The sequence below is a fragment of the Heliangelus exortis genome, chromosome 2 (assembly GCF_036169615.1).
Source record: "Heliangelus exortis chromosome 2, bHelExo1.hap1, whole genome shotgun sequence".
Lineage (NCBI taxonomy): Eukaryota > Metazoa > Chordata > Aves > Apodiformes > Trochilidae > Heliangelus > Heliangelus exortis.
In genome coordinates, this window is record NC_092423.1 from 57,789,890 (window position 1) to 57,817,812 (window position 27,923).

Here is a 27,923-nt window from a genome sequence, read left to right on the forward strand (position 1 = left end):
AAATAGGTTGGCACAATTAGGACTGCAGGTTTAGTTCTGGTAAGGGAGAGCAGGATAAGATTGCTGTTCCTGAGAAGACCAAGGTGCTGGAGAAAGAGGAGCTATTGCTTAGTGTTACTATTTCATAGCTGGCTGGGTCAGAACTTGGCCCTGCTCTTGGGTCTACTCTTCACAGCCTAAGAATTAGGGGCAGGAGCCCCAGGGTATTGATGCCAGGTTGCCAGGTCTTTCAAATCAGAGACAGGAGTAACAGGAGAGGCTGCTTCCCCTTTCTGTCTTCTTATGTGGGGAAACTCCTCTCTCAGGGTGGTGCTCAGTCTCCCACAACTCTTCTCCTGCTGCTGCAGCTGCCCTGAAAGCCCCCAGACATTCCCAGCAGAGCCTGGATGGCTGCTTGGTGACAACCTGGGCTCAATTTAATGAGAACGTTCACATTCACTTGCTATGCTGGCTGCCTGCCAGCATATTTTCTTGAGGCACATAAGAAAGAGAAGGGAAATGGTGATTTTTAACAGGTTTTTTTTTCTCTCTTCTTTTTTTCTCCTTTTTTTTTTTTTTTTCCTTTTTTTTTTCTTTTTCTTTTTTTCCTTTTTTTTTTTTTCTTTTTTTCATCCAGCCAAACCTGACTGGAATTTCATGGATGAAAGAAAAGGCACTTCTCTAGCCCAAGGGCTTTGTCCCTGCCAAATTATAAGGGTCTGCTGCAAACAATGGAGGTGTTAGAGCTTCTAAAATAATAAAAACGTTGAAAAAATCTTTTATAACGGAAAATATTAGGCAACCTAAATCTCAGGCCAGCTGGTAGCAGGCAGTATAATATAAGCTTTTTAGAGGAAAGCTGTGCAAATAATTGCTTTTCAGAATTTCTCTTTTCCCCTTCCCCCAAGTTTAAACTATTTTAGCTATTTTCTAAAGCTGAAATTATTTGCCAACTTCAGATGGTTGCTAAATTCTCCTCAAATTTTTCTCTTCTCCATGTACAGGTTTCTTATGAAAAAAACCCTATTTTAGCACGCTTGGCTTGGAATTACAGCATTCACGAATAACACAGTTAGAAAGCAACCTGCCTGTGGTCAGCTCTTTCTTTTTTTGCAGAAGGTCTTGTTGGAGGCCACATGTTATAGCAACCAATCTGGCTTGATCACTGCCTGGCAGTGTGCAGGGGAGTTTAGTGGCCACCACCCCTGGGTAGGGATGGTGCTGAGAGCTGAGCACTGAGAGCCTTTGCACTGTGTGGGGATGGGGATTCATTATGTTGAAGTTTTTGGGCTGAGTCTTCTCTGGGCCAGTTCATAATGATGATGATTCTGGTATCAACTGCAGACCAGATGTTGCATGTTGGTGTCGCACTGATGAAGGGGGAATCTTTGAGGTGACACAGGAGGTGGGAAGCTCTGAGTGTTCAGTCATTGATCCTCCAGTCTTTCTTGTATCCATGCAGGTGTTAGCCATGTTGTCCTGGCCAAATCCCATTCTGGCACATCACCAGCTCTGGCAGTTTACCTACTTAAAATCACCTCTGTGCTTCTAACTTCAGGAGTTGTTCCTCACTTCCCTTCTTCAGCAACAGATTTGTGCATTAATGACTGGTAGGTGCCTGCTGCCACATCTATGCTTCTGCCCCAGGGGATGGTGAAGCTACCCTTGAACTTGCAGTCTTCAACATCCCCTTGCAATGAGCAGCAGCCCCAGGCACAAAGCTGGAAGGACGCTTCCCTGCAGCAATAGACAGAAACAAGAGACCTGAGAGCGGGGCTGCAGCAGGCCTGCCCCGGGCAATGGGGAACTATAAATGTATTTTAAAAACTGCCTGAGCTCTAAAACATGTTTCCAAAGCAAAGAAATGTGGCTGCTTTGCAGAGGCAGACACTGCCCTGCTTTCAGGCTGCTTTATGACTGTTAGCATAACATAGCCTTTCCAAAACCTCCCAGTCCTCCATGTTAGTTTTTTTTTAGGGGGTTGTTCTTTTTTATTTTTTAATTTTTAAAATTTTAAAATTTTTTAATTATTATTTACTATTTATCCTCGGGGAGGCTGAGACAGATTTTCAAACAGAATATTTAGTTTTCCTGTTTAGGGTGTTAAGTGAATGGTGCAGTGTGAGCGCATATGATGGAGCCCATAAATTGCACCACCAGGCAGACAGTGCAGGTACCCATGTTCAAAAACAGGACACTGAAAATTTCCCCTAGAAAGAAGCATTAAAATAAATGAATCTCTGGTGGCAATTTAAAGCTAAGCAAAACTCCAAGTGGAATTGAAATCTCTTTTTGGTGGATGTGGAAATTAATTTTGGTTGTAGGTTGTTGCTCTGCAGTGAGCCACAGAGAGGCCATTGCTCTAGCACAGCATAAACTGAGCTTGACAAACTCTGGCTTGGGTTACAGCATCACAGCCATAGGGATTTCCATCAGGTCAGGCTTGCATACAGTGTGTTTAATTACACAGGCAGAGCAAGGAGGGCTCAAGACCATCGGTAACAAAGGTGCTGCTCGGAGCTTCATTGATGTCTATAAAGTTCAGTCACAAGGTGCCATGGAAGGGTTCAACTAAAACTCACATCCAGTGATTTGGCACCAAGCATTGTATTCAGCCAAGGTTGAAATACTAGTTTTTCCATTTTCCTAACTACATAGCCACTTGAAACATTGCCCCTCTTTTCTGAAAAATCTAGAAACCAGGGTGCATTCTCTGTCCAAAGCTCTAGACAGAAAACTCCCTGCGAACCTTTCTTTTGCCATTTGAAATCCCAGTGGAAACTATGCAAAGTAAGGATTGTGCTATAGATACAGGCCTTCTGAAATGATGGCATCATGCATAAATACTGATAGTCAGCTCTGACTTCTACACAGCATAACTGAAAAAAAGATATGTACAAAACTTAATAGAGTTTACTCCTAAAATAAGGGGCAAAACCAACCTCAAGTATAAACAGCAACAAGAAAAAAAAAAAAAAAGCAAGATGCATTTGGGGGCATGTTGCTTTCTTTCAATGTTCTATTATTATTCTGTCTGTGAGTAAAGCCCAATTCTCTGTCATAGTGATCTTGACAGCTGGAGAAGGCAAGCAACCAGTAAAGGAACAATTCCTCCTTGCAGGAGGATGCACCCCTCAAGGAGCTACACTCGTTCATGTGCAGGAGCAAGTGGCAGAGACACCTGCTAGTCTACCAATTAGCAATACTGTAACTCATCATTTATACTACCTACTTTTGCTCAGATCTTTCCAAACATGAGCACTGCCCCTTCACTGACATTTCCCTGAGATTTCCTCTTTGCACTGTTCAGCCCCCTTTAAGATGCAGTCTGGAATATTGCAATGACAGAAAAATGGGATTTGGCCTCTCCAGGTTGGCCTATTTGGACAGCAGAAAGGCTTCTCAAATCTAGTGAGCTTCACTGCCTGGAGAACATCACATCTCCAACAGCCTAGTGATGGTCTGTATGCTAAGGTCTCCCTGACTTGGTGTCTGCTGAGTGTCCCAGCTGTCACTCATCTATTTCCTACCTTGCCTGCAGACTGTGTTGAAGGCTCTCACTAGGTGCTTCTGGTTTCTTCACTTGCATACATCCCCCAGTGCTTTGCACCATCCAAAGCAAGGCCCCTCTGAGATCTGATGTGCAGACAGGGTGTCTCTCCCTCCAGATTTGTCTCTTCTCGATTCAAACCAGCAGAAGCCAGATGCAGGAAATTCTGGGACTGCCACCACTGTGCTCCCTGCAGCATGCTTGGAAATCACTGAAGCAAGAGGATAGGACTGGGATGCTGGCAGAATCAGGCAAGACCTCTGACTCACAAGTTCAGCCAAATGTGCCAGGTGAGGAGGAATGGCTTATCAGCCTTACAGCAGCAATAAACAGCATCTATGGGTCCAACTACCCAGGCAGGTAGAGCCTGGAAAATGCCTGGAATGACAGCAGCTTTATCTTCTCTCAAGAGCCAGTATGGGACTGGGGCAACTGAGCTTTTATTTTCTGCAAGGCAGCCAAAGTGCAATAATCCTTCTTTTGACTGCAATAAGTTGGTTGTCCTCTATATCCTTTAGCCTCTCAGTGTTTCTTGCACAACATAACTTTGTTCATAAAGCTCTGGAAAAGCAAGATTTTGAGCCCAATTCTGATCTCACTTATTCTGGTGTTATTCAAGAGTAACTACAGTTTTACTTACAGAAGATCAAAATCAGTCCAGTTCCTTTTAACTGGGCAAAATTTGTGGTCTGCAAAAAGAAGAAAATAATTGAAGATGTGAACAATAGAGCCAGATGAAAAAGGAGATTTTTTTCTTTTCCAAAGTTCAGTATTTTTTGGCTAGCTTTTTAGCGAATTGAAAAAAATAGTTTTGTGGGGAAAAAAATCACACAGTATCTAGACATTTGGCATTGTGCTTCAAAATTTTATAGAATAAAACAAAAACTGGAAAATTCCCATCAGCTGAAAATAGTACTGATGCTGTCTCCAGTGGCAACTTGTATTATAAGACAGAATATGGCAATGCTAGCATGTGTGATTTCACAAATTAAAGAGCACTAACTAAACTCCATTGAGTCATGTCAAGTGGATGTTCAGAAAACAGATGAAAAGCATTGCTCTTTTCTCATCTTGATGGGGAAGGTCACTGCTGAGGTCACAGCATCCATCAAACAAGTTTTTTGCACACAAGCCTGGACCTCTAACATTACCACACTCTGTAAGCTACAAAACAACCAGAAGCTCAAAATTCCCCTCACAGGTCAGCATCCAGCTGACCTGCAGGTCCAGTTTCAAAACCCACAGCACCTGGGTTCCCCCGAGGTCCAAACCCTCCTTTGTTCTTTGTGGTTGTTTGGGGCAGCTGGACCCTCAGCAGCTTGCCAGGATGCATGCAGAGCACTGGGCATCCTGACAGCACAGCCAGTGAACCAGGGAAACTGTTGACATGATGCCTTGCCTGTCTCTTCATGGTGGGAGAAGACAAGAAGATGCAACACCAGGCACTGATTTGGTGAGTATTGGGCCAGGTTAACTGCATCTGTGATCACAGAGGCTTAAACTGATTTCTTGTCATGGTTGTGAAATATGGCTGTGAAGCATGAAAACTCCTAGAAACAAAGATATTTAGAGCTTTCACATACTACAGTCCAGTGCTGTACAGTGAGACTCACTGGGTTTAGTAAACAACGGCATCCAGCCCTTCCAAGCATGTTAAAGAAAGTCCCAAAGAGACTAAAATCTTGATTTCTTGAATAAAAATATTCCAAAGGGTTTTGACCAAGTATTCTGCCAGATGCTGGGAGCATGCTGGTTCTGCAGCAGCACTCTGTAGTGTGTCTGTGGGAGCCAGCAGCAGGAGAGGTCCTCTGCAAGGGGAGGCAAATGTGGGCACCCTTTTGACAAGTGCCCTCAAACTGGGGATGCCCAATCAAGGTAGCCATAGGAATCTGGATAAAGCATTAGTATGTAAAACCACAAACCCCAGGGCCAGGAAGCCTCAGTGTTTTCCTTTCAACCTGAATGGTTCAGACACATTAAGCTCATAAGGATCTACCTAGAAAGAAAAGGCCTTTCTGTGTTTTCCATCATGAAGCAGAGCCTCCTGGGTGATACTCTACAAGACCATCTTATAATCTGCATCAGGACTGAGGAGCATCAGCAGAAGGTGCACGGTGTGTTTGTTATTCCACACTTCTCAACCCTGCCCGTTCAAAAGGGAAATGTTGGGGAGTTAGGTCAACTGCTGAACCAGTACACAGCACTGGTAAGTGATGTGGTGTCACTGTGCTTGACCACTGCTTTAGAGATCAGATAGCATACCTGAGTCAACAGAAGTGTGTGTACTTCAGCATCAAACAAGATTTAGGGACACACTGTGTCATATAAGTAGTTTTTTAACTCTATTACCAAATCAATCACTCTGTTTAACTTGAGGCCTATAAAGCCCATACAGACCACTTACATGGGAATTACAAATGTAGCAGTCATTTCCATTGTTTCCTTTAGTACCGAGTTTTACTTCTTAACTTCTGGTATACCCATGTATTTTAGAAGGGGCTGGGTAGACTAATTTTTTTTTTTTTTTTACTTAATCTAAGCTTTTATTATACTCCTTACTAAGTGCTGACCTGCTTCACCAACACATTCTGCTAATTCTGTGGTTCTTGATCCTCTTGGGGGCCGGCAGCAATACCAAAGGATTAATCCACTAAAGGAAGCGCCCCACCCTGCAAACTGGGATTACTGCAAGAGATACCCTGGCACCTTGTGCCTGTGAACATTGCTGGAAGTCTCCAGGGCTTGCTACCTTATATCAAAGCGAGGTGATTATTGCTATTGAATGACCACATGGATGTTGAAGTGATCATCTGTCATGAAGGTAACCCTGGGTATGGGCCAGGGACTTCATCACTGGTAGTGATGCAAGGAGACCAGCACCTGGCTCCCATGAGTTTGCACTGTGCAGACCAAACCCTAAAACTACTGACTTTCTAAATTGAGAGTAAGTTTTCTGATCTTGTTTGTCACTCTCGAAATCGACTTTCTAAAGCATCGATGGCAACAAGCACTGAATGGAAAACAGAACCAGAAACTCCTACACCAGCCTGCCTCTTGATGTAGGTCCTTGGCTTGTTGTTTGAATAGCTGAGGTCAGCAGGAGCCATGTGAGCAGCTGCACCAGAGTAGCCTGAAAACACCCAGCACCTCCTGCTCCCAGGGGCACTTTCCTGCTGAAAAGGTGTTTTTGCTCCCAAAGACAACAAAGGACAGTAAAATGCTTCCCCCCCAGGGCTTCTTTGCCCAGGCCAGACTGTTCTGTTGGAAAGTTAGAGGAAAGAAGACCTTTTTCATATACCCACCTGTGCAGACTCATCTTGGGAGTCAGGCAGAGTTTGCTCCCTCCCACACACTGCTGCTGCTGTGCAGCATCGACACTGGAGCCCCTGAAGGGGGTCTGTCCCACTGTCCCTCTCATGTTGCTGGGTAAAGAAACCATCATAAACCTCCTTTAATCACTGACTGGCACCTGCCAGAAGGAAGGTGATGGGTGGTCTCCCTGGAACATGTCCCAGGAGGACAGCAGCACAGGGTTTGTTTCCACAGGTGCACTGAAGTGTGGCCGTTCTCAACCCACACTATCCAGGCCCACACTCTCCCCACGGGCTGTGCTGTAGTCAGTCTCTCTGTACCTGGCCCACAATGTTGCCAGGAAGAAAAGTCCATGGTTCCTGCTGCCTTGCCAGCAACAAGGTTAATTCCATGTGTTGCTTTTCCTCCTCTACCTCTCCTTTCCTCTTCACACCCAACACATTTTTTTTGCAACACCATTACCACCACTAAATTGTGGAGTTGCCAAGGATTTGGCCAACACAAGCTATGGCAGGGTTGGAGCCTTGTTGAGGGCAGGGCAGGGTGATTGCTATGGGTCAGAGTAAAAAGCTTGGCTCCCCTTTTGTGGCACTGCCTGTCCAGCACTGGGAGCAGGGAACACTTGGCTGGCAAGATCCATGATGATGTCACTTGAGCTAAAGCCCCTGTATCACCAGTGACAAACTCTGTCCCCTCTGCACATGCAGCCACCATCTCAACCTCTTGCTTCCTGGTATTTTCCAAGGAGCTTGCCCTGGATGGGAGCCATCCTGGTATGCCAGTGGGGCAGACAGGGTTAAAAAACAGAGGAGTGGCTGTCTGTGAATGGGGTAGGTGGAAAGCAGGAGAGTAACTCATTCAATATGCCAAAAGGTGCACGCTCAGTTTAGTGTCATCATCTGACTAAGGCCAATCTGTTTTATAGGATAAAATACATAAGATGCTACCAGTTAAAAAAAAAAAAAAAAAAAAAAAGATTTCTGGGAAGATGAGAGCAATGGGCTGGATCAGCTTAGCCCAGGCAGGAGCCCTGGAAGGGGGCCAAGGAGGCAGGAAAGATCTATGAGGAATTTCCTGCAAAGAAACCATTCAAGAAATTGGACAGGAGCAGTATGCATGCACGACGCCTGTGTGGCTCTCCTTGGGTGGAGGGGGAGCCATCCTCTGGGAAAGCAGCCCAGCACAGAGATTTGGAGGTGACTGAGGGAGAAAGAAGGTGCAGTTTTGATCAACCTGGCCCAGAATAATATGTAGTTTATGTTCTTTAAGGAGAAAATAACAAAAACAAGAGAAGTAGAGCAATACATTTCATGTTGTAGTAAATGTAGTTTTTCCTGTTCAAACCAAACCAAATCAGACCAGAAAACCCCCAGACCTTGCAGTTAAAACATTCCTTGCAAGCACTGAAAGTATTTTTTTCCCCACCATGAAAATCGGTTTGCAAATGTAACTAGTGCAGGGCCTAAAAATGCATCTGCAAATGCAGAGTCTGTTCTTCTGGGACCTCCTGCTGTGGCAGACAAACAACCTTTCAGCTGCCAAGTCCCCACTCACTCAGCCCTCTCAGTCGGAGCGTCCTGGGCCTGGAAGCCATGAGAGTGACGCCAGCAGAAGGCAAATCCATGCTCATTTTGGGTGCCAAGGGCTTGCTTACAAACATGTTCAGCATCATGGGCATGTGTTGGCCCCAGTGGCACCTAGAGGGAACCTCCCAGCAGTGCAGAGAGTGATGGCCAAAGGAGATATCTGGAAGTATAGTGCATGGCTGCCCAATTGGGCAACTGATACTGGAGCAGCTACAGACCGGTGAAGTCAAGTCAGAGAACTTGCCATCAGGCTAAGAGTAAGCCCTGGACTAGGACAGCTCTGCCACTGATACCCACTGTCAGTGTTTATGTTATTTTCAACCCAGAAACCACCTGTCAGTGGTGCTGGAAAAAGGCAGGGTATGGGACCTGTGGGTGCAAAACTAATTCAGAAGAGGTGCTGGAAACTGATGCTAATGGCATTTTTTGGAAAATCTTTTCCCGACCTGAAAAAAAAAAAAAAGGGGGATTTCCTAAAATGGCTGAAAATTAATTTGCCACATCTGCAGAGTGGTTTGTGTGTTGCCTGTCCCTGAAAGTAGCTAAGGAAGCACTACAGTCAGCAACTTTTCTGTTTAAATGACAAAAGCTAATGTGCCCATGGGCAACATCAAGTGCCAGGTACAGACTCCTTAAATCCTGAAAACACAGACGTGCAAACTGTTAAAGCTCTACGAGTTTACACAGTCCAAAAATACAGCCTCTTTGGCAAAAAAAGCGCTAGTTTTGGAATCAAGAATGGCTTGTAATTAAAGCCAATAGTATGAGAATCTGTAACTGATCTACTCTGAACAATGTATTTGGCTACCTGAAAAGAAGACAATCAGAATATTTTTTTAAAGGCTCAAAGAAGAAAAACATTAACTTGCTGAGAAAGAAGAAACAATATTGGCGGATTAAAACAGGCAAACACTTGATACTGGGCAAGCTTTTGCAAAGGTGGAGAAGATGGGTCTTGCTTTAGTTTGACAGTCCAGTCAGTGCTTATGACAAAATTAGACCAGTTGTTAAAAAAACAGGTACAGAAACCAAGATCTTATGCTATTGACCTTAACACTCTTCAACAATATACTTGATGAGAGAAATTTTGTTTTATTTTACTGAGATAAATGCATTAGGTTTACAGTAATGGATGCAATAAAATTACACACATGGTGAAGGAAAGCTTAGCTTTAAGTCAGTACAGCTCTGTCCAAGAAACTTAACTCCTCAAAGTTTGTGATTTTCAGCTGGAAAGGAAAAATATGAAAGGCATGACTCCAGCAATGCTATTTAGTCAAGCAGTACCAGATGGATGTGTGGGATTCACCTTCTGATTTGGTTGTGAATGAAGAGTCAGCTAGGATACCAATAAAGGTTATTTCTGACTAAAGAAGTTTGGACAAGATCTGGTTTATATAGCTGTGCTTGGGTCTCCTGTGCTGTGAGGAGGGGATGTGTGAAAATGAGAGAAAAAGGAAGCTTGGTGGAAGCCTGGTAGCAGAGTGACCAAAGTGTACAGCTTGAGCGAATTCAATTTGTGACAAGACATTTTGCTTTGGTACAAAAATGATGTCACCATCTCCAGGAGACATAGGGAATTTATGAAGGAATTTTCTTTATTTTCCTTTTTCCAGGAATCTCAACAATATGGGTCATGCTGTACTCGAGGAGTAAATATCACTCTCCCACTCTCCAGATAGAGAAGCAGAGAAAGACTGTTTTGACTGATCTCTGAAAAGCTGGGCTGTATCTAGGTTTTAATGGGCTTGGATCATCTGCCTCTCATTAAATTGCAAGGGATTTGGAAGCAGCCCCAGAAAGGCTCTGGACAGGGCCTGTGACAGGCCTTGGGACAGTGAGGAGGATGTGACACCTGCTCACAGGAAGAGAAACCCAAGGAAGAGAAAAGCCTTCACTCAACAAAGGCTTAAATGTGTACTTGTGTTTCCTCTTTCTTTAATTTTTGAAACATGCTTACCTAAATCAGGACACTGGGGTAGGGCACGTTGTTGTACTTACTTTAGAATCATAGAATGGCTAAGGTTGGAAGGGACCTTAAAGATCATCTAGGTTCAACCCTCCCTACATGGGCAGGGACACCTCCCACTCAAGCAGGCTGCTCACAGCCCCATCCAACCTGGCCCTGAGCACTTCCAGGGAGGGGGCAGCCACAACTTCCCTTGGCAACCTGTGCCAATGTCTCACCATCCTTACAAGAAAGAATTTCTTTCTAATGTTTAACCTGAATCGCTCCTCTTCACATTTTAAACCATTTCCCCTTGTCCTCTCCAGAAAAACGAAAGAAACTCAAGTTTCTCCAGCACTTCTGTATGATTTGGCCCATCAGATGTCACATTGGTACCTACAACCGCACCACCTGATGAAGTGCTTAGAAATCCAAATCGGTGTTCAGCCCACCTTTGACTAAGCTGAAATGCTCCTGCTGCCCCTTGTCTTTCCAGGTAGAGCAGGTAGAGCACCAGAGGCATTCAGGGAGTGGGATTTATATGGTTCTCTGTACGACTCCATCAGACACCTGCAGTTCCTGGCAAGCCATCCCCTTCTGCCAGTCTGTGGGCAGCCCTCTCCTCGCAGGGCTACCAAAGGCTTCAGCCTAACCAAAATCTCTCTTCTATCTACAACACAGAAGAACACAGCTCCAAAGCCTACCCCTAGCAACCTGTGCATTTCACAAATAGTTCAGGGAGAGCAAAAGAAACTATTGTCCAAGTAATAGATACAGAAGCCAGTACTTTTTTGCGATATTAATAAAACAGCTTGTTTCATCACTTAAAATTCACCCAGAGGGAACTATTCATGCCTGACAAAAGTATTTCTGGACATCCCTATAAGGACTAAAGTGTAAGTTCAAAGCATTGTGGGGTTTTGCTTTGTTTTCAAAAAAGGTTGATGAAAACCATTTCCATAAACTGACAGCAACAACCGTAACACATGTGCAAAAACAAGACAGCAGTCTCATACAGGAAATATTTCTGCTTTCCTTTTTATTTTATGAATACATATACAAGAGATGCATAATCTTCCATTATCCAGGCTTAAAAGTAACAGGCTTTTTGTTGGTTGTTTTTGTTTGGTTGGTTTTTTTCCCCAAAACAGCTTAAAGAGGAAAATAAAATTAAGGATGAAGGAGGTACAACATGACCAAACCATACAGTTGAAAACCTTGCTAAAATTACTACTGAAATGTGAACATGTGGAGAGTTTGTCTTTGTATATCATCCTGTATCATGAAAGCTTCACCCAAGGTATTCATGTTTATGAATAAAGTAATGCTTTGGCATAACCTGAGATTCTTCCATGCACACTTTGTTGACATTTCTGAAATACTGAGACAGTAAAATCTGAGAATTATATCACATATCATCTTGTCTCCGTGGCAGCAATGTCTTTAAATGGAGGGGGGAAATAAAGAAGAGTCTGTTGACAAGAGACTTTACTTCCATACTAAGATGGTTATATTAGCAGAATGCAGCAGGATGCAAACAGCTTCAAATAGAAGAGACAGAGATATATATTTATATATATGTATATAATGTAAAAATTCTTGTTTTATATGACAAAAGAATAGTTTTCAAGATAACATAAAATGAACCACTCTAAGACTAGCTTCCAGCAAAACATTTTGCTTTATTGAATCTATTTTCTAGCTACAAGTCAAGCTGACATCTGTCAAACTTTTTAGCGTTTCATTTGGCAGTCTATAAAAATGCTTCATGCACTGTCTACAATGCTAAATAAAGGGTAAATAACTGGGATTAAACAGGTTAGGAATAACAGACTACTATAATGACCAATAAGAGCATATTATGTACATATAGCCATATTATATTCTCATGTCTTCACAGTAATGTGCAAATATGACAAATATGGCTTTACTTTTTTTCCTAAAGAAAGTAAGACATCATTATACAGAATAATGTTTTAAAACGCTTAGGAGGATTTCACCTTTTTGTGAAACCTGTTCAATCTTCATTGCATCAGGGTTATGGAGCCACCTCAGCATGGAAGTGTAGTTCAGGTGTTTTTCCAGAAGGGGGCACAGATTCCTAAGGCACAATATTAATGTTAATACATCTTTAATTTAAGTCATGCTATTTTATTTTACTTTTGTTTTTAGTTTTTTGGTTATATGAAGTAGTAGGTCGTTGCTAGGCATATATAATAAGCAGTTGACTGTAAAAAATACAATTTTAAAGGCTACACTACATGCCTACCTGTAGTTCCAAAAATATTAGCTAATGTGAAAACACACTATCCAGCGCTGCATATTAAAGCTTCGTGGGTTTTTGGTAATATTCTTTTTAATACAAGTATCACAGAGTTATAAGGCTTCTGCGGAATAATAACATTATAACTGAACAAATATTTTACATTCTTCCATAATGGTATTTACAGTTACTATGACTATTTTGTCATTTGGTAAGTAACGTGTATCTTGTATGCATCCTTCTTGCCTATCTAAAGTGCCTGCTTAACTGTATGAGGAAAGAAAATGCATACCTGCCTTAGGTGCAACAAACCCTCCCAAAAAGTAGATGAAATATTTGTTGTGGATCTGAAATGCATTCTCAGAACTTGAAATTATTGCTAAATCCAGTGCCCTCACTAGGCAATCATCTATATTATTTGTCATATATAAATATATGCATATATACTAGTATGTATGTACATGCATACACATTCATCTACCATGTAATAGATAGATTTCGATTTTTTGTCCATCAACCTTTTTTAGTTTGTGCTCTTTAACTCACTTGTGCTATGACTGAAGCCAGATTAAAATCAAAATCTTAACATGCTGCTACTAACAACCCTATGATTAATTACCACATAATCAAGACAATACACAAAACAAAACTGAGATGACAAATAGAGAGGCTTTTGAAATGCACTGAGAATAAGGCAACGGGCTGTACATTACAGCAGAGGAAAAGCTGAAGAAATTCTGTAATTCATAAACGCATTTTACTGGAGTAGGGATTGCTCTCCCTACTTTGCTGCAGATTCCTATGGATTTTTTTTCAAATACCACTGCAGAATGCAAGCTCTACAGTTTCTGTACCTACCAACACTGGTAGCAAATTCAAAGCTTATTAAAACGCCCTGATGCCACAACTTGGTAAAATAAGGCACTTCCAGGGCTGTACTCCAGCGATGCCATGCAAAAAAGATCAGTATTGGGAAGAAGCAGTCAGATTTTGATGGATTTCCTAGTTTTGTCCCATGAAATGTGCCATCTTGAAGCATACTTCCTTCTCTCCCTTTTGAGATGATTTTCTTTAAAGAAGCTGTTTTATCAGTTGAAGTTGAGAAGTTACTTCTTCATAAGCAAGAGGTAAATCTTCAGTTCCTGACATTCGGTAAGGTGGAAGATCAGAGTGGTACCAGACAATGTCTTCAGTTTATTCAGAGCTGACACACCACTTAAGTCAAAAGTGTGTGGGGGTTTCATACTAGGCCAGTATTGAAAGCTATGAATGGACATTGGTACTGGAAAGGTCATTCCTTATAATTTCATTTACTGCAAAGAAAGAAGACAAGAGAAAAGGAATCAATTAGCATGTCACTGCTTCGGGAAGGTGTCTTCAGTACATGGGCCCCCCAAACTTGCATCGGTTCCTTGATGACATCAGTACAGCTCTGATCAGTAAGCATGACATCACGAGATAGCTAGTACAGGCTGATCACAGTGCAAAACACCACCATTAACCAAGGTTATCAACATGCTAAGTACTGTGTAACACCAGACATCACAAGAACAGCAGCATCCCAGGTCCTTGATTACATCAGACATATTTAACATTTCAAATCAGTTACAGATGAAACATTTCATTTGCTCTAGAACTGGCTTGCAAATGTAAAGCAAAGAGAAACAAAAAAAATCTTAGAATAAGGTACACTTTCCATAAAAATCACTGTATGGAAAGTATGTTCAACAAGGTAGGTGCTGATGGCAGAAAGCTGCCAGCCACTGAGCCTGGGTGTATGCAGCTGTGATGCCTCGATACAGACTACAACTTCATGTGCTGACTTTCTTCCACTGTAGGATGACACCAGGAAAAAAAAAAAAAAAAAAAAAAGAGAAACTGTTGTGTGCTTGCCCATCCCTTGGAGCTGGTAACACATGCAAACATATACCTTTCTCTCATGTCACCAACATGCTGGACACACAGTCTTTGCCCCTACCGCACAGAAAAGATAACCAAGGTCTACTATTTCAGCATCAGCCAGTCAGACTGCACCTCCACTGATAAAGTTTTTTTTCTTTATTCACAAGTCTTCATTCATTCTTTTCCCCCTCCCCTGAAGATCATCAAGCAATACAGTTTCTCACACTCCAATTATGTCCATTTATCAGCTTGTGATTTTTGGCAGATGGCCAGGAAATGACTGAACCTGGCGAAGACCATCTACAGTGGTCTATACAACATTCCTATTATTTCCACTCCACCTCCCTGCAGAGACTGCATGAAGATAGACAAAATGCCATCAGTAGGGCTATTCCTGCTTCTGAGCTTCCCTAACACTGCTGGAAGTGGGAAACACATGCCCACATCATGGAAGCACCACTGACAAGCCCACATTTTCCTTTCCTTGTGGGCTGTAGTTCACAGTCCTCATGATAACTTGATGTGTTTACTGGAAAAGACCAAGCCCATCTAAAACCAATTTCCTGAAGCAATTAGTTGGGGTGGGATTTTTTTTAGTGAGGATTTTGTTTGGTTGTTGTTTGTTTTGGTTTTTTTTTTCCTGCAGACTTATTGCACTTTTAGTAACTGTTAACACATGAATCAGTCAGGATTTGTGTCACAGGTCCTGGCCTCTGAAACCACTTCTGGAAACCAATGGATACTCACATCATACTTCAGAAAGGAAATACCAGTTGTATTGGTGACTAATTTATGGCAGCAAACTAAGAGCAGTATGGAAATGAGATGAGAATACAAAGCTGTACTTTTTCTTGAGAATGCTGTGGAGAATTATTATAGAATCTTTAATATTACCAAACTGCAGAAACAAATTCAATCAGCAAACCTGGCTCTGTGACAAAGACTGCTCCACTTGCATCTGAAGGCAGAAAAAAGTGCTACTCCATTTACATGGTGTAAGACTCCAAACAGCTCTTGGGACTGAGTATCTGCCTTAAATTCAAACAGTGCACTTCTGTGGGAGGACTTTTCCATGGTGCTTTTGTAAAGATAGTTTCTTTGATAAACTTTTCAAGGGAACATTTGGTATACAACAAAAAGACATTATAATATATTGGTGTTGAACTTGACAAAAACAAATCTTCATATGGGCCACAATGTCAGTCAACCTTCCCTCAAAGTTTCTGTTACAGCAAATAAAGTTAAGATACTACTCAAGATAATTCTTGATGCTTGTACAGGTAGAAGCATTAAATTCTTATGTAAAATGTAAATTTAAGTATCACTGGTATTTCACAGATGGGGATGGAAAGGTGAAACAGCTGAGGAGCTCCCAACCTCAGTCAGGATTAGCATGCCAGTATCTCAAATATCAGACTAATGCTGAGGTACTCATTTGCTTTAATCAATAAAACTTTAAAAAGTAACATCCCCCATCCTGTCAGCCCCAGCTTTCCCATATTAAAGTACTTAGTTACTAAGCATTTTAGAAGCAACTTCAAGACATAAAAGTCTAAGAGGCAAAGGTCAATCTCTAAAATCAGTTGGGCACTCAAAAGTGCCTTTTCCAGCCACATTAGGTACCCATACCCTCAGCTGAATCCTGTGTCACTCAGGTGCTGTGGGACAGATGACTTACACTAGGGATGATGTGATTTTTCCCTTTAGCTGGGAGACCATCTCTCCTTGGCTCTGCCCATGAGACCACTGCAGTCCTTTGGTCACACTCTCCCCAGCTCTCAGGAGACAAACCAATCTGATCCCAGATGAAATCACTTGTAATTTTGTTATTGATAAATTTTGTTACTGTATCAACAGGATACATATTAGACCTCTGGCTTTATTGCTCATTTTTATGACGTTACTTTTTTAACAAAGGTGGACTGCTGCTACCTTGATGAGTAGTGCTGAAGTCTGCTCTTTGTCTTCAGGTTGTAACACCCATCTGAGAGCTGTTCAACAACAGCCACTACGCAAAGTCAGCACGGACTCACTAGCTGAGCCCCAATCAAAGTGCATCCATTGCCACTTGATCTCACAATCAAATGGGGCCAAACTTGCCAAAAGTCCATTCAACATCCCTCTCATCCATGGCAAACAGTGGACGGTGGCTCAGACAAAGGTCTCTTAATTTCACTGTCAATTGTTCCCCCTTACCCACTGCAGTACTGAAAATGCAAAAACTCCCCTGTAACACAGTGGAAAAAACCTACAGAAAGGGACAAGTGTGTAAGCACAAGGCCCCCAGTACGTGATCTGCCAAAGCAGCCAACCTTGTAGAGGCAGACTGCTAGCAGAGAGTACTAAATATGAGAGCTGAAAGGGGAAGTGTGCCGAGAGCAGGCTTTTCCACCCTGCCCACTGAAGCACCTGAGGCTGGAAGGAAAATCCTCTGGTGGATGGGAACTGGGGGAAAAACAGGTGGCAAGCACACGAGAAGTGTGTTGGGTGATACTTGCTGAGCTCAGTTAGAAGGATGCTCCCCATTGCCTCCAGCTGCACTCTCATGAATATGCTCCTCTTTCCCTCCACAGCTCAGAGGGGGGGAATGCAGTTTTGAGTCAGTCAAAACAACATGGAAATATGGATTACATTTCTCAATTAATTTCAAATGTCTTTAGCATCCACATTTTTTTTCCAAATTTCTAGAAAAAATTGCTTCTTTTAATACTCTAAAACATACTAATATTTGGTTGCCTGTTAGGAAGTGTTCTATTTTTGATCTAATGGAAGGTTTTGGAATGTTTTGTTTGAGTTACAACTTGAGTTAAAACTGATTTTTTTTTTCTTTTGGCAAGAAAACATCAAATGTTCTTGTTGTAAGTTGACCCTAGGTGGTCCTTCCCAACAGCACATCAAAAATTCCGTCTGAAGTATCTGCTGAAGTGCTCTGTATGTTGGTCTGGATGTATCACTGTTACATCTAACACAACAGCCAGTAGTGAATTCTTTGGGAAAGAGCATAGAAACCAGGCACATCTCCAGTGAAGCCTTCTCAGTACACTTTTGCTCGGCTGGAGGGCTTTGTGAGAAAGAGGAGGACTGCATCCTTGTTTCTAGTGAACTTTGATGAATTTACTTCTATAAATTTTCTAACAACCTTCTGAAGCTGTTTTGGCATTCATAGTTTCTGCAGCAAGAGATTCCACAGTCTGAGGGTGCCAGTGAAAAAAAAAAATTTCCATTATTTTAAGTCTTTCTCTTTTTTTTCATTATAATTTCATTCATGTGTCATGTGAACAAGCTGACTTCCCTGTTCACCATCTCCTTTGCCATTCATCATGCTCCTTCCCTTTAGCATCCACTGGGCTCCACTTGGTCCTGTAGGACCACTGCAGAACTCCCTGAAGAGGTAAAATATACTGCCCATGCAGAAAAAAAAATTGGTATTTTTCTCTTAGTTCCCAACTTTCTAATAAAATATTTATTATATAATTGAGGAGAGCCAGATGGTTGCTGCCTTGAATGCTGATGTTTTGGCTTACAAACCTGTTACTACAAGAGAATTGTGTGTGCTGCACAGAACAGAGGTATTTTGGCCTGGGTTTGAGCTTCGTTCCTAAAGCAAATGCTGGTCTTTGACTCCATTGCTGCTTGGTTATACATCCATTCATGTCTGTAGTACCACTGCAGGAGTAGCTGTGTTTTGAATGCATGCACTATTTTTTCAAGAAAGGTTGCAAAGACTGTAAACTCACTTTAAAACAACTTGAACTGAGTACTCTAAAGACCGATTTTATAGACAGAACAGATGAGATCCAAAGAATTTTCTGGCTTGCTGGAAGCCATAGGTATAGTTTAGGAGCAGATCTAGGATAGCATACGAGATGTGTAATTTTCAATGCCTAGATTAGCACATTTCCCTTAAAGCAACAAGTTGATCCTTATCAGATGAAACAGATGAGTACAATCATTTGCAGCTCCTTTGCCATCAGATTTTTTTCACTGTTTTTTCTGCTGGCTTTAAGGAAGGGAGCCACTGTTGCTTTTATAGTTAACACCTACGGTTCCCCACAATGCCCTCCATCAACTGGTGTTTTCCATTGTCATGTTCAGCTTTTCCACTGACATAAAATCAAAATACAATAGTGCTGAGAAATGCAGATACTACGTGGCATCTTTACCTGTCAAGGAGTCTGAAAGAGGAACCTTTCCTTTGCTAAACAGCAGATGCCACAGTAGCAGGATGTGGTGAGCTGTTATACCACATTTTAGTTTAATAAGGAGTTCCTTCTTCTTGTATTAAATTTTATTTTTAAATGCCCTAGCAATGGAAAAGTTTGCTTTACTAATTAGCTAAATCAGTGTCTTACCAATACAACAGTTTGGGTTAACGAACAGAACAGGACAGCTGGACACACCTGAACAACTAAGGGTTCCATACATAGATATGAACTTCATAGGAAATTGAATATTTTTAACATTTCATGGCTGTACATGGATTTCATCAACTCGTAAAGCTTCTGCAGAATTCTACTTTTCTTGTATATGACCACTAACATGTATTGGAAGACTTTGTACTCCTCCAGGCAAATGTTTCCAGAAGTCTCAAAAAATGGAAGGTGAGCTGAGAACTATCAGATACACAATTATAATGAGATGAGGCTACAGCTGTGGGAGGGAATGGTGCCACTTTGAAAACATATTCTGTATCTGTTCATTTGGTTAGCAGTAACATTAAGGCTCCAGTTTCTGGCTGGCTTAGTCTGCTGGCTCTTCACACATTGCACACTGAAGGCTGTGGAAGCTGATGACGGTTCTTCAATTGTCTTCAACCCAATTCAGCAGTGGCCCAGAGAGGTTTCTACACAGAGACTGAATAGCAGAGCTGTGGGCTGTATTTACAGTTGTGCCTATTTCTGACTGCTGTCTCTTCCTCACAAGTCAGCTTCACAACCCTGCACTCCTCTCTTTTTTAAGGGCCGTGAGTTAAAGCAAAAGGGCACTGAGAAATTTCGAGCAGAGATGACACCTTGTGACTCACTAGACCTGGATCTGTACATGTCCATGTTCCTGTGTAAACAGTGATGGCATCAGCTCAGCTCCTTCAGGATGGTTTTCAGTTTCCTTATCAACAGGAAGAGCCACATGGCATATCCCAAGACACCCAGGCCTTTAGGGTCCTGTCACTCTTTTTTCCATGGATGACTAATTAACCTTTGATTGTTACTTCATGTCTACTTGCAACCACTGGGGACCACCATCCATACCATGGAGCAGAACCAAAACAGGAGGTTCAGACGCGGTAATGTTCTCTTGCCAAAAAGGAACAAAAGCAATCTGACTGGTGCCCGTCACGGAAAATACAAGTAATACCACCTGCATCTTTTAAGCTTCATGTGTGAAATTACACCCAAATTCTGCCATGTTTGGACAATAATGCTTCATAATTCAGGTGAGTGTAACTGCCCAAGCAATGAGGTGCTATGCTTAGATACCACGTTTGGACTATGTTCGACATGGGTCAAACTGCACAGCTAGGTGTCACATTTGAGCTACCTTCAGAAAAGAGCAGCAGTCCTGAAGCAAAACTGCCTCAGTTTGGCTCATCATTTTTTCTGTCCATCAGTATTCAGTAGCTCAAGCATTACACTGGTGCAGCTACAGTGTCTCCCAGGTCAGGGATGTCTCCACATAGCTCATCACACAGTGCAGACGTACCCCTAAGTGTTTTGAATTTCCACTGTTGGCAGCAGCTCCCTGCTCATCAGTATGGTGGAGTGGGGACTGTGTTTTCCTCTCCACTGGGTACAGCTCAGGCTGCACTGTCACTACTCAGCATTTGAACAGGGACAGGGAAAGATAATCCTGGACTGAGTCTACAAGTTACACACTGGCACCACACTACCTGTAGTAATGCTTCATAGTATGACATTCACTTTGAGGTATATAATTACTGCTTCCAGATCTTTCCATCAGTGGGGCCACATCTTGTTCCATCAGGCTCCTGTGCTCTCGTATTCCCTTCATTTCAGATGAAATGCCACATATTAGCATCACTGAAGAGGAATTCAAAGTTGCAAATGAATGCAGAGGAAGGAGAAATAAAGAAGGAAAAGCTGTTTTTCCCTTATCTCCATGTACAGATTTTATTTGAAGAGAAAACTGGCTAAATATAGGCACATATACAGAAAATAAAGAAATGAAGCTCCTGCTAAAACCACCATAACACAAGTAAAATCCAACAGTTTTTATCAGGGTACGTACTTCCTCACTACTAATAGGAAGCAGTCCATTCTGACGTATGAAAACTGCAACAAACAACACAGGGCTGCTACTTAAATCAGTGAAAACAATAGGGCTGCCCTAGAGAAATTCTTTTTTCAAACATAGTGAGTATTGTCCTGTGAATAATAAAAAAAAAAATATCAGAAAATCGTGATTAAAATTCCTGAGGTGCCAGCCTGTAATGCAAAACTATAGATCACATTAAAGCTTACTGAATGAAAAAACAAATAAAACAAGTCTCGTGAAGCAATGGAAAATATAACTTCACATATTCCATAAAGAAGTCAGATCTTGTATTACCTCAGATGTCCTGGATGTGTTTAAACCTTAAACTTATTTTTATCTGTTTAATCATAATAAGATACCACCATAGGGCATGCTATTTTTGGAAAGAGGGAATAGGACAGTGGAGCAAGTGAGTGACAACAAGTAGCAGGTTTAAATAAAACATGATCCTCCCATATGAACACTGGCTTGGCGTGATGGATGGTATTGTGGTGCATGACAGCCTTTAACATAGAGTCATTTTCCTGCCTGCTCTACCCTCTGCCTTATTTGTCTCAACAACTCCAAAAAATGCAGTATCTCCCACAGCGGTTGCCCTGTGGAAGGCTAATGGGAAAAGTTACTTGCTGCAGTGTGATGACAGCACTGTAGCAGTAATTTTACCAAGGCTCTTGACTACGTGCCCAGACTAAATGAGTCTCATTATACCACACCAGAACTCCTGGGCCTTGATTGGTTTCATTTCTCCCATATGCAAATCCAGGGAAGTCCTGCATCTCTTGCTCTGCAAATACTTCGGGATGAATTCCCCAGTTACTGGGAATTAGCACTGGGAATCAGCAGAGCCACAGTGATTCCCAGCAGACTGAAGTCTAAACTTTAGCTTGTTTTCAATCTGTGGATGGCTGTGCTACACCTGGTTTAGCTTTTATAGCAAAGAATCAGATAGTCAACAGGGATTTTCAGAGGCCAATCTTGCCTGGAGTGGCTGTGTCTGGACTGCACAGAGGCTTCAGGATCTGCCCTGCTATGATACAAGACACATTTAACACACACACACACATATGCATGAGGGCAGGGCTGAGGAATGGACAAATAAACCACAACTTAACCAAAATTATGTGTTTATGTTCCTAGGAGAAACTGTAAGGGAAACAAAGCAGACATGTTTTACATTTTACATAAAATTTCCACAACAAAAGAACTACGCAAATGCTACCTAAGTCAGCCAAAACCTGAGGCTGGTACTGCTGGAAGATTTTTGGGTACCAGTCAGTAAGCAATAACCAAGTGCATGCACTGCTTTGCTAGACACCAAAAATTAGCGCCCCCCATAAGTCATACACTAATACAAATGGATCTTGGTGATTGGTTTTACTTTCCAGTCAGTGCCCAAAGGTAAAATAGTGCTGTCAGACTCCAACATTAAGAACTCGTGAATCATGCCCCAAAGCATGACAACAGTGGATCCAAAATCAAAACAAATTAAAAGCACTTCTGCATTAGCCTGTGTTTTAGCCTCCAGACCTCTCTGGCAGTATTTATTAAACCCTGAAATGTAACAGAAATGGAACGTTCCTTTTTTTCCTTTTTACTCTCACATTTCTACTCCTATCCCACAAGGTTTGCTGTTTTACTGTTCCTCCCTACTGCCAGTCAACTGCAGCTTGAACAACATTTGAAACATGTGGCTCTCAAAGTATCTCACAGATAGAAAAGCAATATTAAAGCCCACCTGATGATCCCAAGGTCTGGCAGCTCCTGAAACTTACAAATAGTCAATGGGAGAGAGGGAGAGGGTCTGATCCATGCTACAAAGCCATCAGTCCAATGCTGGAGGCTGCTACTTGGGGACCTCCTGCCCAAGGAGCCTTCTGTGTGCACACAGCACCAGTGATTTCTGCTGGTAGCTGGACCTCAGATGGTAATTGCATAGCAGTGCAGAACTTTCAACATTGTGCAAGAAAGGGTTTCGTCACATGCTAGAAAAGTGACAGATTAGCTTTAGAAGAAAAGCTAATCTTTCTGGGTTTACTGAAGGAAAAAGGGGAGCAATATAGAATCCATAATCTCTATGACTTACTGATTTAAAAAGAAAAAATGAAAAAAAAAGAAGAGTTTAAAAAAACCCAAGTAAGACTGAATTGCTCTATCGATTACAGAATTATTAATCTTTTTAAAAGCTTTTCCAACATAGCACATAATGAGCAATTCATCAAAGCATATGAGGTGCCAAAGAAGTTGCATTCAATATAACGGGGTCATTAAGTTTCTTGTAATTGCACATTACTGAAGCTTTTGTTAGTTCTAAATCAAATCAATGGGATGTGCATGTATGCTCTTTAATTGACTTTACGTATTAATAGTGTGGCCCCTAGTGATCATCTGAAATCCTCCAAAATGAACCACCTTGTGCTGCTGTTTGTAAAAAAACAGCTCATGTGCAGCTGGGCATATCAAATAAAGAAAAGAAATAATGAATGGAAGAGAGAAAGAAGCACCTTGGGTCACACAGGAGTATTTGCTAAGTGCCCTTTACTTTCCATGTCAGAGAATGGTCAAGAGACTCAGCTCTTCTCCCTCTCAACCAGCTTCAAAGTCTGATGCACTTCAGTAGAGTGACATTGGGTCTCAAGACTAAAAGTACTCTGTAGACAGGCAGAAAAAGGGTCTCTGATGTTTTTTTGAGCACTGAAGACTTTTTGTCCTCAATCAACACCACTTGCCTTATCATCATCATCATCTCTTTACAACCCTTTCAGCAAATCTCAAAGTATGTGCTAAAAAGAAAAGATCAATTCTGTTACTCACATCATCTAAGAAACAGGGCACCCAGGCAGAGACAACACTAGGATGCTGCCACATATACAACATATGATTTGCCTGTGTGCTGCTTTGGGGGGTAAGCACTGTTAGGTTACATTCCCACCTGGGCTGTGATGAAAGTTGAACTTTTTTTGCTAACCCTAAAACATTTTAACCAAAATTATGTGCTTATGTTCCTAAGAGTATTCATAAGGGAAACAAAATAGAGATATTTAACACAAAATTTCCACGTAACAAAAGAACTATGCAAATGCTACCTAAGGCAGCCAAAACCTGAAGTTCATACTGCTGGGAGCTTTGTAGGTACCACTCAGGAAGGGATAATCAAGTGCATGCTCTGCTTTGCTAGAGACATCAAAAATTTCCCCCCCACGCCCTAAGAAATACACTAATATAAATGGGTAATAACAAAATCCAGATAAATGGCAGACAAAGCGAGAGATGTGAGATGACTCAGTGAGTGGCCACATGCTGCTCGATGGAATAGAAAGTTTGGGTGGGGCTAATAAAATCTGTAATGTTTTTGATGAAAGAAATCCACCTATGAGCCTCCTGGGAGCCAGGCTGGAAAAAGCCTGGCTGGCTGGGGGGAATCCTTAACTGATCAAACACAGATATTTATCTCCAGCAGTGGACAAACAAGCAGGGCTAAATAGAGGGATCTGCACCAGTGGCTGCAAAACAGCCTTCCAAAAAAATTATGCAGGCTAATTGTCATGCAATAAACTTGCTTGTGGCATGACAACTTGGTCGCCAGCATAATGTGAGCTGTATATAATGCCACAGGATCTTATTTTAACCACAGCAGCATCTGTTGCTGAGGAGTGCTGCAGTGCAAAGAGAAATGCACATCCTCTCCATCAGGGCTCCTTGGAGAAGAGCTCTGGCAGTGGTTAATGATATTCTTGCACTAGTTTTTCATCACACTAACTACACAAGGTAAAGACCTTTTCATGGCATAAACCCCATCCAATTTGGCTGGGAAGATTTTATCCGAAGGCTGATTTAGTGCAGCCACACTGGAGACAGATCAATGCAGGCTGGCCCATAGTAGGGAAACAATCACCTGGGTGCTATTACGTGTTCTTCCCAGCACAGAAGACATAGCTGTGAAAACCACCATATCCAGACAGCTCCTAGACCTCAGTACTCCTCAGATGCTAAAACCACCTATAGCAAGCATCTCAAATTAGAGCTGGAAGAATACTCTTATTTGTATATGTACCCACCGCAACTGAGCTGCAAACATGGCAAAGTGTCTTTTCCTCTTTTGCCTTCTCCCACATGCTCTGTTAAGCTGCAGAATGGCTCCTTAGGCTTGAAAGACAGAGCAATGTCAACAAAAGAAAAACCACCAGATATGGCTGCAAAAATTCTCTAAGAATCACAGCCAGGCTTCCAGGTAAGAAGAAAACTTCCCTCTTGCAGCACAGTGCTTGACACAAGAACTGTGCTGAACCTCAGTGCTCTCCATGAGAGGAAATTTATTCTGCCCTAAGAATGAAGCATGGCAAACCTGCAGCCAGCACTAGAGAACAAGGAAAAAGGAACTTGAGAAACACAGGCATACAACACTCATGTCCTAAGCACAGTTAAGGACCTGAAATTTTATTTAGAATGTTTGCATTACACTTTCCAAGCAACCACTTGAAATGTGTGACAGACTTTTTTCTGCCTTTTTTCTGCCTCTTTCTGAGTAATTGGCAGTGTGCTTCCACGGCCTGCGCTGTGATCTGGCAGCAGCCAAACTCCAGTACGAATCTGGCCTGCACCTGGAGATGTAGTCCAGGCAACAAAATGAGTGGAAGAGCTTTAACAGTAACTCAAGAGTAGCTTTAAATTTTTTATTAATGCTACAGTGAAAAAACCTGGCTGCTTACGTGAGATTCAGTCAGGTCAAGTCAGCCAGTTCAGATCAGGAGGTGAACACAGAGAGCCAACACAGCAGCTTTGGAAAATCCACACAACTGCACATAGCTTGGAAGGAAAAGCATCTCCCAGAAGAGTTCAGCCAGAACATGCAGACCCCGGGACCTAGCTGTGGGCTTACAAATGTGCAACATCTGTCTCATCTTTAGAAGCATCCTTGTGACAGAAGGTATGAACATGACCCAGCAAGTGTGCTCAGCTCTCACTAAAGACCCTGGGGATGCAACACTTCCCAAGCTGGGGCTTCACAGAAAGTAAAGGACATTTCACTGATGTGATGAAAGGAAAAAAAATTAGATGCAACAAGGGTTTTGATGAAAGATTGCACAAAATGATCCTTGTTTGCTCCGCTCAACAGCCTTTCTTATGCACAGTACCTCGTGCAACACACAATTACATGAAACAAACTACTATCTGCAGTAGCTTCTGTCTAACATTTCTGAAATACTTTCATTCCAAACTGCTTTAAGAGGAAACATTATAAAGAATGGAAACCTGATAATTAATCGGATGGAAACCTCTGTTTCCATTTTACAGAATAGGGAAAAAAAAATAAAAAGAATACCCAACATTAACTTCTAAGTAGAGAAATGAAAGATAAGCAGAGGCCAGAGACCGGAAGTACTTGTGCAGTGAACGCATTTTCCTGCATTCGGACACGATTCTGAAGGGTGGGTCAGACCCCCATTTGCCATTCTCATTCAAAACCAAATAAACACCTTATTGGGAACCGGGTATTTATTTTGAAAATTCTATTTTCTTAAAAACTCACAAAATAAATACCTTGAAATTTTTTATTTTCAGAGTACAGACGAAAGGCTCTTCTGGTAAAGACACAAAGCAAATATTTACAGGTGCTGGGGAGACACCATTTCCTCCCTTTAGGCTTCAATCTAGTGTCTACCACATAATTTTATCCATTCAATGATTTTTTTTTCCAGACATCTGCCAAGAGGAAATAACTTTGCTGTACTGGGAGTCTGGGAATCCTAGAAAACAATCTTAAATCTATAAAATAATTGAAGTGCAATTTTACTGAGCTGTTCAGTTCGATTCTGATTTTTATTACAATGTCAACAAGAGTTTAATTTGTTTTAAAGTTCAGGTTCTTAAATCTGAGTGATATACGGTAGTTTACAGCTTGCTGGCAACAGCTACTGTGGAAAAAAAAATGGAAAGTGCATATAAAGGCAGTTCTAAGTTTGACATTGTGAAAGCAGGGAGCAGTGCCAAGAGCAGCAAACAGCATGGCTTTCCCAATCCTGGCTGGCTTTAGGGACTGCTTGCTATTGACATCAGTCGCTATGGGATACATTTCCCTTCTCTAACAAATCTCATCTGGAGCCCGTAATTAAAAAATAAATGTCTCAAAGTGTAATTTCTTTCCCTAAAACATTTGCAGATGTTAACTAGATTGCTAATGGTGTGAGCTGTCTGTGGGCAGACATCTTCCTCCTTATCTACAGAGGCAAAGAGGAAGATTTCTTTATTAAAACCAGTTCTAAAGGTAGTATCTTTTCCATGTATGCCTTTGTGTATGGAGGTGGTGATGTTTTGTTTTCTAAGCCACTTGCTGAACCAAAACGTTTGGAGGTGTTTTTCTTGATAGTTTTTTCTTTTTTTTCTTTTCTTTTAGAAGTCATTTCCAGGGTTGAAAGTTTTTAAAAGTACTCAAAGTGTCTAAAAATGTCTTTTTCTAGAAGATTTAAGAAGTATCCCATTTGAGCTGTAAAATGATTATAACAATAGTAATGGCAGTAGTAACAACAATAATTATAGTAGTAGTGATGTAAGTTGTCTTGCTCTGGTGACTTTCCACAAGTAACTTTGTCTGGCACCCTTTGCTAAGTGCTGCTAAAAACATTTATGGGAGCCCAATGGTAAGCTGATCTGCTTTAGGGGCACACACCGGACACGAGAGGGGAGAGCAGAGAAAAGGGAAGAACTTTTAGAAATGCAAGTCCCTGGGGAGGCCAGAGGGGATTTTCTGCACTGCCAATGGAAGGTACCGGCAGCAGCACCTGCCAGCTCAGGGCTGCCCACATGCTGGCCCCAGCTCTGCCACTCCAATGGTGTGGAACATCTCTCCCAGCCAAGTGCTCCCTGGCTTGCAGCATGGCCATGTCAAACATCTCCCTCAGTACCTCACAGAAGGCTAAAACTCTTCTTCCTGACACACGCAGCCCAGAAGCAGTTCTCAATTTGGGCCTTCCCACCCACCAATACTCCCCTGTCTCTTTTTTCTTTTTTTTTTTCCCTCTTTCTTTTTTTTTTTTTTTTTTTTTTTTTCCAGCTTTTATTGGACCCAGACCCTGGGGCAAATCAGAGGAATTTCTAGATTTTTCTGAGCACTGT

The 27,923-nt window shown here is 41.9% G+C and overlaps 1 protein-coding gene across 8 annotated transcripts in view; it reads right to left on the bottom strand.

Moving 5' to 3' along the window:
* Positions 1 to 11,397: 11,397 nt before the first annotated feature.
* The window catches only part of NFATC1 (nuclear factor of activated T cells 1), a 118,762-nt gene continuing 102,236 nt past the window's right edge, over positions 11,398 to 27,923 (bottom strand). For 6 of the 8 annotated variants that reach the window (XM_071736290.1, XM_071736289.1, XM_071736288.1 and 3 more), the window contains 2 exons: positions 20,428 to 20,578; positions 11,398 to 13,951 (listed from right to left, as the gene is read on the bottom strand). In XM_071736290.1, coding sequence (XP_071592391.1) covers positions 13,945 to 13,951; positions 20,428 to 20,578 — 158 coding nt within the window. In that variant the 3' untranslated portion in view covers positions 11,398 to 13,944. The remainder of the gene's footprint in view (positions 13,952 to 20,427; positions 20,579 to 27,923) is intronic. The other 2 variants (XM_071736287.1, XM_071736293.1) reach the window with 1 other exon arrangement.